The sequence below is a fragment of the Ammodytes marinus genome, assembly GCF_949987685.1.
Source record: "Ammodytes marinus genome assembly, chromosome: 21".
NCBI lineage: Eukaryota > Metazoa > Chordata > Actinopteri > Uranoscopiformes > Ammodytidae > Ammodytes > Ammodytes marinus.
Genome location: NC_137225.1, coordinates 6805184 through 6818395, shown reverse-complemented (window position 1 = coordinate 6818395; position 13212 = coordinate 6805184). Strand labels below are relative to the sequence as shown.

Genomic DNA, 13212 nt, shown 5'->3' with positions numbered 1-13212 from the left:
TGATACAGGCAGATGGCATCTAAAAAAAAAAAATCTAAGAAAAGAGCTTTGAATGGGATTGATCTAAAAGATGGTTAAACCTGCAGAGATAGGAAAGACTGAGATCAGAGTGGAGGAATAGGAGGAGAAGAAGAAGAAAGGTTCAAAACACGGAAAAAGACAAGGTGTTGAAAAGAAACAGTCGAGCAGAAGGTAGATGAGGTGCAGCAGCATACAAAACACAAATAGAATGTGTTTTGTGTGTGTGTGTGTGTGTGTGTGTGTGTGTGTGTGTGTGTGTGTGTGTGCGTGTGTGTGCGCGTGCGTGTGTGTGTGTGCATGTGTGCGTGCGTGCATAGTGTGAGATAGAGAGTATACTTGAGTGTATAGAGGGATGAGGGAGATGAAAAGAAAAAAGAGCTCCCACAATGCAGGACGTGGAAGCCCCGACCGAGAGGAGGCTTTTAATTGGCTGCCTGGAGACAAGCGCTTCGGGCGGAGGAATTAGTATGCATGAGGTCTGCAGACAGAATGAGAATAGAGGGAGAGATCACAGTGTAACAGCACAAGGAGATTGGGGAATTGTCATCCTCACTTTGTCTTTTCATTTTCCCTTCTTCCTTATATCAGTCTGAAACTCGCCAAACTAGAATTTACCAAGGTAAATGATGTTGAGCATCGACCGTTTGGCAGTGTTGGGTTAGCGACTCTAAAAGCATAGACTTGTAAACTACCAATGACTTCACACTGGAAGAATTACTAGAGAAAAGCTAAGATGAAAAAGTAGTTCAAACTACGTTGTAAATAAATTCATAGTTTCACAGTAGAGCTGACAATCCCACATATCTAAACCTGTCCTAAATAAAACTGTACCATATGGACTGTTCACGAGGACCAAATTGAAAGCAAATGTATGTTGTAAACAAACATGGATTTTCTAGTATCTAGGGGTAGTCAATGGAGGTTCACTTAGAGAAGCAATAGTACAATATAAAACAAATCCCTCTCCTTTATGGCCAAAAACCTTTGATGGTTTGTAGTTTCAGTAGTAAACGTAACCCCTTGTGCTTTCCGTTTTGTCTTTCTAGAGTACCCATGTTCGGGCATGTTGGGCATGGTATCGGGTATGATCACTGACAACCAGATCACTGCATCCTCCCACACGGACCGGAGCTGGGTGCCAGAGAACGCCCGGCTGCTGACCAGTAGGACGGGCTGGACCCTGCTGCCTCAGCCCCAGCCCTTCACCAGTGAGTGGCTGCAGGTGGACCTGGGGGAGGAGAAGCTGGTGAGGGGACTGATCATCCAGGGAGGGAAGCACCGCGAGAACAAGGTCTTCATGAAGAGGTTCCGCCTCGGCTTCAGCAACAACGGCTCCGACTATAGGATGGTTTTGGACTCCAATGGGAACAAGCCAAAGGTGAGATGTTTTATTTTTTGTATGAGTGTGTGTTTGTTTTTTGGGATGGCTGTGGCTAAGCAGGTAATTCAGTGGTCCAAGGGTTGGCGGTTCAATCCCAGTTCAAGCGATGGCTTCTGGGTACTCACATTAGCTTGCACCCTGTGTGTGAACCCTGTAAAGCGCTTTGAGTGCCTTGAAAAGCGCTATTATAAATCCAATCCATTATTATTATTAGTATCTGCTGCCGCCGTTGATGTATGTGTTTGTGTGGGATTGGGTGAAAAAGAGGCAAACTATGCCATGGGAAAAAGCACTATTTAAGTGCAGTGCATTTGTTGATCATATGCTACCATGCCCCTGAGTAATGTTTAGGACTGTGTCATTTGACTGGGGTATTTGTTCAGTTCTGCAAGCAAATCAGAAGCATACCCCCAACCAAAGGACCCATAATGTTCTCTTTATGTTCTAAAGATAGACCTTTCAAGGATATCGGTTTGATTGTATGCTTGGTTTTATAATGCAAACACACAAAGATTTTACCTTCAGCGCCGGCGGAAAAGGATTTGAATACATACTTCCAAGAATGTCTCTCAGATATGTCCGGACATCGATTCAGATTATGCCACATTTAGTCAATTTTCACCGCTGTTGCTCTGGGCAGTTATGAGTCATTAAGCGGCCGTCCCCAGTCAATTTGGGCAGTGCTTTGAATCACATTAGGATAAGCATCTCAAGTCTCTCAGTCTTCTCCCAGTAGTGCTCCCTTCCCTGCTTTGTATTCTGCCCGACACACACACACACGTTGAACCCTTTCAGTGGATAGTGAAACCTCTCCGGGGAGGAAAGGAGGGACGAGGACCAAGGAGCGTGCAACATGGAGAAGTGACCCAAGATTTATCAGCCAGCGTCACCCCATGCGCAGGAGACTAGCGCATACACACACATAATGAATACAAATACATGCAACTACACAGCCACACTAGGGCTATACAACCAATGGTGTAGTTGATTAGTTGTGGTACCATACACACATCTTCAGGAGGTGCTGCAAAAGCCCGCCCCCAAGTACAAGTGTCCCTGGCAGAGCATAGATCCAGATGGGCTGAAGGCTGATTTATGAAGGGAGTAAGGAGGATCCATACACACCCCCCCGTCCTAGTTAGCTGCCTCTCTCCCCCTCCCTGGTTTCCAGCATCAAAGTTGCACCAGTCTCCTTTGCGCGATCACACCCATTAATCCACATCCATCCCTCCACTATCTCCCGCTTTGCCTGCTTGGCTTGCACCCCACATCCTCCTCTTTCATTTCTCATTTATTTCATCGCTCGCGGAGGATCTGAGGAAGAGTGGAAGGGAGCTGGAAAGTTGCCTTTGACAGAGCAGCGTGTTAATGCTGTCTTCACCACTGCTGCCCCCTCTGCATCACCTGCCTATAAGCTGTGCTTTAGATGTCAGCGAGATGAGAGGGATCTGGTCATCTTTCCACCTACACCCAGCAGATGCCAACACTCTAGCCCCCCCCCTTTTTCAGAAAGCAGGAATAAGTCTGCCTCAGGGTATCTGTTGGAGAGCTGTAGAAGTCAAACAGCAGTAGTAGTGACACTTTCTACAATATTACTCCTTTTTCCCCTGACAGATATTCGAAGGGAACAGCAACTATGACACTCCTGAGCTGAGGACGGTGGAGCCCCTGCTGACCCGTTTCGTCCGAATCTACCCAGAGAGGGCCACCCCCGCCGGCATGGGCCTTCGACTAGAGCTTCTCGGCTGCGAGATTGAAGGTAATCCACATTTTCACTTAAAGTTTCTGGTGCAAAATATGCAAAGAAGTGCAAGTGTACGTAGTGATTGCATTTCTGCCAATGGTGGACACATTTCTACCTGTGGTGCTGCGTTTCTCTACCAAACCATAATGACGTTTTCTACCAGTGGTGGAAAAGCCACCATTCCCATATTTCACATGCTGCTATCATTTCCAGCTGTGTGGAAGGCTTTTAACCATGGTAACGACATGTTCACCCCTGGTCGTGACGTCCCTACCGGCTGACATTAAGTCTTTACATTTTCAGTCAGAACATGAATTCTCAACACGCACAATAAGAACCTTACCAGGCACAGCTTGACTCATTCAGAGCCTCTTTGTACACGTGCACATGTCTTAACACACACGCAGGTGAGCCATCTATCATCCTAACTAATGACGTGGCTGTGAGTGGCTTGCTCTTCATTCCTTTGCCACACTCATGGTTGTTTGAAGACGTCTGTGAAGGCTCCTTGTGTTGAGCCCACAGCTGTCCAGCCTCTGCTCTTTCATCCCTACAAGGACAGTTGTCTCGTCTGCCCCGTACTATCAAAGCTGCCCCCATAGATATCCACTTCTAGGGAGGGATCAAATGAAAGCCCACCTGGCCCAGAAGGATTATTGCAGCCCCGGCCCCCCCATCTCACTTTTCCCCAACTCCTTGCAATGTCTTTCGTCTTTCAGAGAGGGCCCGGCACCCTTTTGCTATCTTTAAAATTAGCCCTTTTTTCCAGGCTCTTTATCTGTCTCTCTCAAAGCTGATGTAGCACAGAAACAGCTCAGTGTAGATATGAGTGTGTAACGCGCTAGCCCCTAAGTGGATTTACATATTGGATTTCAGGGAGGCCCGTTATAGTGGTAAGCCTCGTGGACTCCCACCGGGGAGCTTTAGTCAGATGATAATGCTTGTTTTCAGTGTTAATGCCAAACGCACACACGCACTCGCGCAGACGTATACACACAGAGCAACCGCAATCACCCTGCCAAACATGTGGTTACGCGCGTGTAAACACAATCGGGCACATGTGCAGGTGCTTGTACTAGTACCAGTGTGTGTGTTTGTGTAGCAAGCCGTAGCAGGAGGGCTAAATCCTCATTTTAGTGAGAGGCTCCCCTGACGCAGTGCTGACCCCATCCCTGACCTTCCCCACCCCAACACTGACAAGAGCTGATCTGCCTCATATTTCATCCGGCAGAGGGACAGAACGAGAGCTTTTGCCTTGCACTAACACACACACACACACACACACACACACACACACACACACACACACACTCACAATCTCACACACAGATACTTTGCACATATATTTTTCCGGCAGTTTACCCCTATCTGTCTACGTCTTGCGCTCCACTTCTCGCCCCTTTCTTTTTTCCATCCCTCTGCACCGGAGAGGCCCGTTCATTACTCAGTCAGTGTAAATACACAAATGCACATACACACACACACACACACACACACACACACACACACACACACACGCACATGCACACACACCGCAGGACTGCTGTGCGGCAGTGGAGTGGATATAGGGGAGCATGCCCACATCAAAGTGCAGCACGGCCATAATGAGAGGCCACTGTGGCCACCAGGGGCCCTGATATAGCCAATCCTAGACCCCGTTTCTGTGTCTTTGAGATTGAGCCGCCCAAGCCTGAAGCACCATGCTTGAGCTTCAGCTCTATTTATACACCCACACCTCCACAGCATGATCCAAAGTAAGGACGCTAATAGCTAAGCTCAGGCCCATGAATGGAGCATGCAGATTTTACATATATATTAGAGTTTGTCTTTGCTTTTCTTCTATTATACATTTTTACTGTAAAGCAAGCTGGTAAAACACATTTTCAGACTCCATTTGTACTGCATGCTAGCACTCTTTCTTTCTCATTTTATAAAACAATTCAAAGTACTTTTACTCTGGCACTCTTCAGTGTTTGTTTAAGAGGTATTCACTCCAGTTGGTCATGAAATATAGCTCTTGTCCTTGTAATGTTGAAATGCACTTACCGTGAGTCACATTGGAAAAAAAGAATACATAAATAAATGAATCAATGTAATGTGATATCAAGCCGTGCTGCATTTTCCCCCTAAAGCTCAGTGCCTCATTTGAGGTGAGAACACGATCGGACAGTGATGGGAACTAACAACAGGAATACATCGTTATGCTAATGCTCATAGCAAACGATTCACATTAGCTTACCTTCTCTCAGGGAAAAAGCACCATAGAAATGATGAATTGCTTAACATTTCTTTCAATATGAACACATTTAAATCACCAAACCGAGCCCAAAGCTCATCTGCATCAGTGCATTTTGCATCTGTAAATTGAAATCTAATCCATATTGTGTGCTTTCTCTCTTCTTCTTCTTCTTCTTTGCCCCCTGCAGCTCCCACCCTGGCTCCTACCACACTAGCACCGAGCACCACTCAGTCGGACGAGTGTGACGACGACCAGGCCAGCTGCCACAGCGGCACAGGTGATGACTACGACGTGACAGGTGCTAACATCTCCCTCATGAGACTGCAAGCTAACCCCCCCTTTTTCTCTCTCTAACTTTCTCTCTTTCTCTCTCTCTCCCCCCCTCTCTCTCTCTCCCCTTTCTTCTTCTTTGGCTCACACTCCATCTTGCTCTGCTTCCCCTGCTCACTGTCGCTAGATATCGCTAGATCTGATACTACAGCTAATCTGCACACTTGCATATACACCGCTCTAATTATCTGCACCTGTAGCTACAACCTCTGCAGGCTCACAGGAGAGGTTTTTGTCGTGCTTGCTCCATAGACCGTCAAATGTGCTAATCCACACACACACACACACACACACACACACACACACACACACACACACACACACACACACACACACACACCTGCTTCTAAACCCACCAACTGTATCCTTTCAGCACTAACCTGCCTTGTCCTCCAGCAATTACATTTTTGCACACACTCCACTTGGCCTCATTTCCTACTAACCCAGTAACTCTTTGACTCTCTCACTGGCGCCTGCGCTCCCCATTAACCAGCAGTCTCTGGTGATTAGCATGGCACTGTGTCAGCCAGGTGTTTTGAAAGTGTTTCAAAGGCACAGATAATACAAGACGTGCGTTGATGAGCTAAACGTAGCTAGCACTGATACGTTTAGTGCATATAGTGCGGTTATTTGAAAGGGAAGTTAACTCTTGTCAGGCTATGCTAACCATGCTAATGTGTTGTGGTTGTGACCAGGTGGTACCATGATGCCAGAAACTACTACCGCTGCTGAAGTAGATACCATCCCAGGTGAGCTAAACTGAATATATTTTTGCTTTTCCTGCCGATTATTCCATATCAAACCGAGTTCTGGATGTGATGTTTTTAAAGATTGCCTGCCAGAAGGGTTGGGACAGAGAATTAATATTTACTGCTCAAGGTTTTGAGTTTTTGAATTAATTTCCATCGATTTATCCAGAAGCATACATGAGCTAATGATTGCCAGCTCGAGGCAGCCTCTTTCTCTCTCTCCTCTGATGTGTGTCTGTTATTAAAGTTGATGATAAGGCCCCGAGAGGCTCTCACTGACAGGGTGAGGGAGGTTGGGTGATGCAGGGCTTGCTGATGATTAGCACTGGTGCTCCGTCGCTGCCTTCTCAGCATAAGCACTAATCACTGGGCCGACACTGACACACTGCGCACACTACACACAGACACATACACACACATACACACCACAGAAACAGGGACGAGTGATGCAAATGACCAGAGGAAATTAGGTGTGCTCTGGGATCACATGCACGCACACACACACACACACACACACACACACAAACATAGTGAAGCAGCCAGCTGAGAGACTGTGCCCCAGTCTGACCTTGGCTAATGGGCCATAGGCTCCACCCAGCCCTGTTCACTCCATCAGCTGGCTCTGTGTTCTGTCTGCAGTCTGCTGGGACACAAGCCATGATAATAGATAGGAGAGGTACAGGTGTGTGTGTGTGTGTGTGTGTGTGTGTGTGTGTGTGTGTGTGTGTGTGTGTGTGTGTGTGCGTGCGTGCGTGCGTGCGTGCGTGCGTGCGTGCGTGTGTGTGTGTGTGTGTGTGTGTTTATTAGGGTGTACGTATCTGCATAACAAAATATCTGCGGGTAAACTAGAATCCGTCTGATTTCTCATTCATGGACGCTAATCTCAGAGGATGTAGTTCTGCTTGGCATTGGGCATGTACAAACTCTCTTTTTTCTTTTTCATGAAATGGCCAAGTGAGTCATGTGGCTGCTCATCTTACCCAGAGTTTGTTGGTTGCTAATCAAAGCCTCCGAATTATGGAAAAAAAGAGCCATAGCCATTTTAATTGGAAATGGGATCTCTCGACGAAAAGTAAAAAGTGGCTTGGCATCTGAAATGTGGTACCACATGGGAATTCCATCCTTTGTGCTTAATGGGTACATGTAGCCGTTGCCTCCAGAAGCTAGTTAAAGTCTTCCCATTATTAAAGGGAATATTGGCTCATATATTACATCATTTGGAGCGCCGCCTCATTGTATCTCTAAAGATGTCTCATGCTGGAGTTTGAAGGCCGTGGTTAACTTCCCAACACAGCTCCCTCCCTTGTGTTCTTTGGAAGTCTTTCTTTATCCAATTTTTTTTTAAAGAAAAACATTGAAGCCTGAGCTCCCACACATTTTATTGTCTCTATGGAGGCTCCTTGAGCGCTGCGTGTGTCCACGGGGGATTGCATTGTTGGAATGGGGCCCCGGCACTGTTACCATAGCTGTCTTTAATTCTCAAGTCCCCGCTCTCATTAAAATCCCAAACTCTCTGCGGGTTGCTATGAATGTTGCTTTTTTCAGCTGGACTCTGTGTCCAGACCACGTCTTATTCTTCTTCCCCTGTCCATGTCTTTTCACTGTGCCAGTCCTCTGTGTCCCTCTATACCTCTTTATATACCCCGTTACGTTCATTAAAAAGAGATCAACCACAGCCAAGAAATAAGGTCCACATGAGGTCTGAGCTGTCTATTGGCTCTTTCCCATGTTAGAGGCCATGACTTGCCCTCTATCCCAGTCTGATTCTCCCTCCTGAATGTGCTGTTTTTTTATCAGGGACAAAGTTACATCTGACAGTTCTCTGCTGCCCTCTAGTGCTTGTAGCTGGTCAGGGTGGGTGGGTGGATGAAGCCCCAAAGCGTACCCTGCAGTCATATCACAACAGGCCCCCAGGTCATTGTTTCAGTTTTTGAAGCCCGAAGCTCTTGGCAATTTCTCCATTTGTAGTAAAGAGGATGATGAAAAATTTGATCTCCTGAAATTCGACACATGATCTTGACGTTTTCTTTGATCATTCTTGCAGCCTTCCTGTGGTTCGCCTGTGACTTTGGCTGGGCCAGTGACCCGTCCTTCTGCAGCTGGACGTCAGAGGACACCGGCTCCAGGTGGCAGATCCAGTCTAGTGGCACCCCCACACTCAACACTGGACCCAACATGGACCACACAGGTGAGGACCCCTTAGGCGTAGGGTGTCGCTCAATCCAGACAATTTGCAACCTCCTTACATGCTGAAAGTCACATTTCCTTTTAGCCTCAGAGTTTTTTGTCCGGCAGTGTTACAAGTTATTTAAAGGTCACATATAATACTCATGTGTCAGTTCAAAATTGTAATTAGGGTTTCTAGTTGAAACGATTTTCATGGTTTTTAGTGTCCAAAGAACCCTTTACATTTCTCAAAGTGCCATTGATGAATCTCCTCTCTTTAGCCTCTGTCTCAAACGCTCCGTTTTAGAGCCTGTCTCTTTAAGACCTGCCTTTCAAAAAAGCCCAGTCTGCTCTGATTTGCCCTGAATCTCAATGCTGGTTTCAATCTCACTGCCTGTTAGATTCAGCGATATCTAAGGGTGGGCTTATCACAGGTGGAGGTAGTGTTAAGTTAGGTTGGTCGAGAGGAGCCGTGGTTTTCCCCCCCATATGGCGTCATAAGAGAGAGTGTTGTTTTTTTTATTTTCCTTTGGGAGTATGTAGTCACACCTAGTACCCATATTAATGTTGAAAAGCCATGGAAAAGTGCAATTTGCATAATAGGTGACTTTACACCCAACAGGTGGATCGGGGAACTTCATCTACACCCTAGCAACCGGTCCCCAAGAGACGGAGGTGGCGCGGCTGGTCAGTCCCGTGGTCAGCTCCCCAGACTCAGACCTGTGTTTGTCCTTCTGGTACCACATGTTCGGCTCACACATCGGCACGCTGCACATCAAACAGCGCAAGCAGACGCTGGACGGACCGGCCGACATCCTACTGTGGACGGTCAGCGGCCACCAGGGCAACCGCTGGAGGGAAGGCCGGGTCCTTGTGCCACGCACCAACAAACCCTTTCAGGTAAATTAGGATTGGTACACCTTTCAGTCTGTTACCTGTATGGGAATGTACCACCATACCTTTCTTGGCATTCAAGAAAAGGTTGACAGAAAGTGACTGTGTGCTTATTTTCAAGGTGGTGGTCGAAGGTCTGGTCGAGGGAAAGAGCTGGGGAGACATTGCTGTGGATGACATTAAGGTTCTCAATGGACTCAGCATGGCGGACTGTAAAGGTGAGGCTTCCACTGCTCTGTGTTATAATGCCTGCCTTCAGTTCTCCATCTGAAACATGACTGTTCGGCTTTTACTTCAGTTTGTCTTCCACATTGGACTAAAAATGTAATTTCTATTTGAACAGACCCTGATGTACCCACTGAGCCTATGCTACCGGAGGATCGCCTCAATGAAATCCGTAAGTACTTAGGTGTTTATCCAGTAATATTCCCTTTGTGTGGGGTATAGTTTGCTCTGGTCCAGTTTCTAGTTGATGCCGTATCTTAAATCTCCCCTTCTCCTTCTCTCCCGTCCAGTTGAAGAGATCACTGAATACCCAGACTTTGTGGAGACCAACCAGATCAGCGGAGCGGGCAACATGCTGAAGACCCTGGACCCCATCCTCATCACCATCATCGCCATGTCGGCCCTGGGGGTTTTCCTGGGCGCCATCTGCGGCGTGGTCCTGTACTGCGCCTGCTCACACGGGGGCATGTCGGACAGGAACCTATCAGCCCTGGAGAACTATAACTTTGAACTGGTGGACGGTGTCAAGCTAAAGAAGGACAAACTCAATGTACAGAGCTCATACTCAGAGGCGTGAGATGGGACTGGGAGTGCATTGGTGTGTGACTGTATATCGTGCAGAGGTTCACAGAGCGTGTGCACAGGACACTGACTGGCTGTAGGCATATCCTCTGGTGTATCTGCTAGTAGGCAGACAGGCTCAAAAGGACTGCCACAAACACCTTCATCCTGCTGGATGAGGGAACAAGTTCAGGAACCAACGGGAGGTTTTGAACTGATCCATGCTTTTTCTCAGGAGCTGCAGTAAAAAAAAAGAACCTTGCAGTAGGGGACACTGTGTACAAATAAACTACAGAACAAAAAATGATGTACAGATGATTTAGATGATATTTTAATTTTTCTATTTTGATTTTCATTCATTTTTACAATCGGATGCTGGTGTTGAGACCAATTTATTAATAATGTTTAAAGTATTTATCATTTTCTGGGAAAGAAATGTTTCTTTTTTTTAAATCCGTTTTGAAAGAGACGTATCAAAAATCGTAAATGAACCATATCAGGCAAAACTGTAGATCTGCCCCATGTTGTGGCATACAGGGTGTGCCCATAACCCATGACCCTGAACCTTTTCCCCCTTTGACTTCTATCACTCTAAAGTGAGGGTCCCATTCATGGCAATGTATGGTTCTGACAGTGCCTTTAGGACATTTAGGTTGGCCTCCTCTGTTGATCTGGGTGTTTTTTTACTGTACATGGCTTAAGTCATGATATAGGAAACAGGGGCACATTATCTTATGAATAGGTGCAAAACAGGAAAAACAATCTATTACAGCTCTCTTTTATGTTTTTGTCCAAAAACCACACACTGTAAATAAGTTTTAATATATTTTATTGCCCTTTTTAAAGAAAGGAAAAAAGCTGCAGTATCCCTTTTTTCATGGGTTTGTGTGTTTGTAAATACAATCTTCTGACTGTTTTTGTGGAAGGTGCAGTGTTGCCGTTTTTCATTTTAGATTACTTGTACTACACAAGTCTTACTCAAATGAGTGAGACTTGTGTGACGCTGATATTACAGCGATTTTCAATGTGCATTCAAGCCATCTGTCATCAAAACGCCCACTTTACAAAAAAACACAAGGTCACAAATGAGTAATAAAGGTAACAAAACAATCTAAAGACAAAACAAAAACAGCTGACATGAGGAACTCTTCTTTCTCATTTCTTCATTATAGCACTGCTGCTAGTTTGACTGGTCACCAGAACATTTCACATTGCGTCAAACACGCTCATGTCGATGGCAGCGAGGGTAAAATGTATAAAATGTCTGCCAGCATACCAAAAAATAAACAACAATCATTATTGCTTTGCATTAGCTAAGAAGACCTAGGTTAGCTCGTCACCTCCCAATGTCACTGTGGATTGTTCACTGAAGAAGTGCTATCTGGACAATGCAGCTTGAATGCACTTTGTTACCGATTCCCTCGTGTTAGGAGCCCATCTATTAAAAAAGAGGGGCAAACACACTAACTGAAGAATGGTGCTATCGTAACTTTAGCTGAACACATTTGTCTCATAAGAAACCCAGTTTGTAATGTTCACATGCTGTAATTGTAGCTTAAGGCCTTTAAGGGGCAGCAAAGAGTTTCTACGTGTTTCACGTGTAGCAGCCATAATGTTGTGATGTCAGAGCTGATGTCATTAGGACGAGACACTGGTACAGCGGTGGGGGGGTGGAGTGGCGTCACCTGGCCTCCCCTTCGTGGCTTTACCAAAGGATTGTCGCCCCCGTTCTTGTTCAATGGGGGTTCTCACCAACACACAAAATGCTATAATACCACAGTTCACGAATGGTCATCATATCAAGGAGTGATTTCTTGCTTTGACGTGTCAGAGCCCCAGTAGAGAAACCCAAGAGGGGGAGTGATAGGGGGGGACGCTTCTAGAGAAAAGTCTGTTTTTCTATCTCTTTTTTAGGCTTAAAAAGAAGTGCAAATGTCACCTCAAAGTGAACTCTTCAAAGTCTCCATTGAGACTCTTGTTTCCCCTACGCGGGGAAGGGACTGTGTGAACTCAATGTGACACCGACAGTATCAGGACACAAGGGCCCCACGGGAGCGGAACGGAATGGTTTTTTTTCAACGCCACAATCAAACAATCAAAACCTTGACGTCTTTGTGCATCGCTGTGCTCTGTATGTTGTGCCGTGGTGAACACATTTCTCAGCTTGTTCTGTTTTTTTCAGACGTCCACCACCCACTTCTTTTACCGTCCGCCGCTTTCAGCTACAGAGGACTGTAGCTCCGTCTGCTAAACTAGAGAAAAAGGATACTGTAGCGTGGACTCAAAAAAGAAACAATCTTGCACTGATAAATATATTTAAGAGGTTTATGTGTTTATAGCATTCATTTTCAGAAAAAAGAACTGAAGAAAGTCAAAAACACAACAAAAACAACGTGTTCATTTCTTTCATCTTTTTTATATATAAATATATATATAGTTTCAGATTATGTGATCCAATTCTGAGATGTAAAAATATTGAGATGTTTTCATTATTGAAAAAGGCATAATAGATTTTCCACGGTAATGTCCCTGCCACCCCCCTCCCCTCCCCCCCACCATTTACAAGGCATATTAACGCTTCTTTTGTACTTGTCATTCAAATTTTGTGCAGAATTTTGTTGTTTCGTTTTTTACGAGAACAAGAAAATGAGACTTTTATTTTCAATACTGCTTCTGTAATCTGCTGTTGTAGGAAAAAAAAATGAATAAACAGCAAGGCCTTAAAAAGTATAACTGTGTTGTGATCCAGAATACAAAACTTAAAGGGTATTTTTTTTCCTTTTCCAGTCAGATCTTACCATCACACAGTGCTGTGCTGTTAGTGGGCTACCCAGTACGCTTCACAGGCAGCTCTCTGAAGCAGCATCTGTTTTCTGCATCAAAGTCATATGAAAGCATTAGT

General features: G+C 45.6%; 1 protein-coding gene across 3 annotated transcripts in view; it reads left to right on the top strand.

Annotated features, from left to right (window-relative positions):
• nrp1a (neuropilin 1a) overlaps nucleotides 1–13212 on the top strand; it is a 70788-nt gene extending 57576 nt beyond the window's left edge. For 2 of the 3 annotated variants that reach the window (XM_080050346.1, XM_080050347.1), the window contains 9 exons: nucleotides 1068–1399; nucleotides 3017–3161; nucleotides 5573–5683; nucleotides 6411–6464; nucleotides 8509–8652; nucleotides 9253–9530; nucleotides 9646–9742; nucleotides 9868–9921; nucleotides 10040–13212. In XM_080050346.1, the coding sequence (XP_079906472.1) occupies nucleotides 1068–1399; nucleotides 3017–3161; nucleotides 5573–5683; nucleotides 6411–6464; nucleotides 8509–8652; nucleotides 9253–9530; nucleotides 9646–9742; nucleotides 9868–9921; nucleotides 10040–10326 (1502 nt within the window). In that variant the 3' untranslated portion in view covers nucleotides 10327–13212. The remainder of the gene's footprint in view (nucleotides 1–1067; nucleotides 1400–3016; nucleotides 3162–5572; nucleotides 5684–6410; nucleotides 6465–8508; nucleotides 8653–9252; nucleotides 9531–9645; nucleotides 9743–9867; nucleotides 9922–10039) is intronic. The other variant, XM_080050348.1, reaches the window with a different exon arrangement.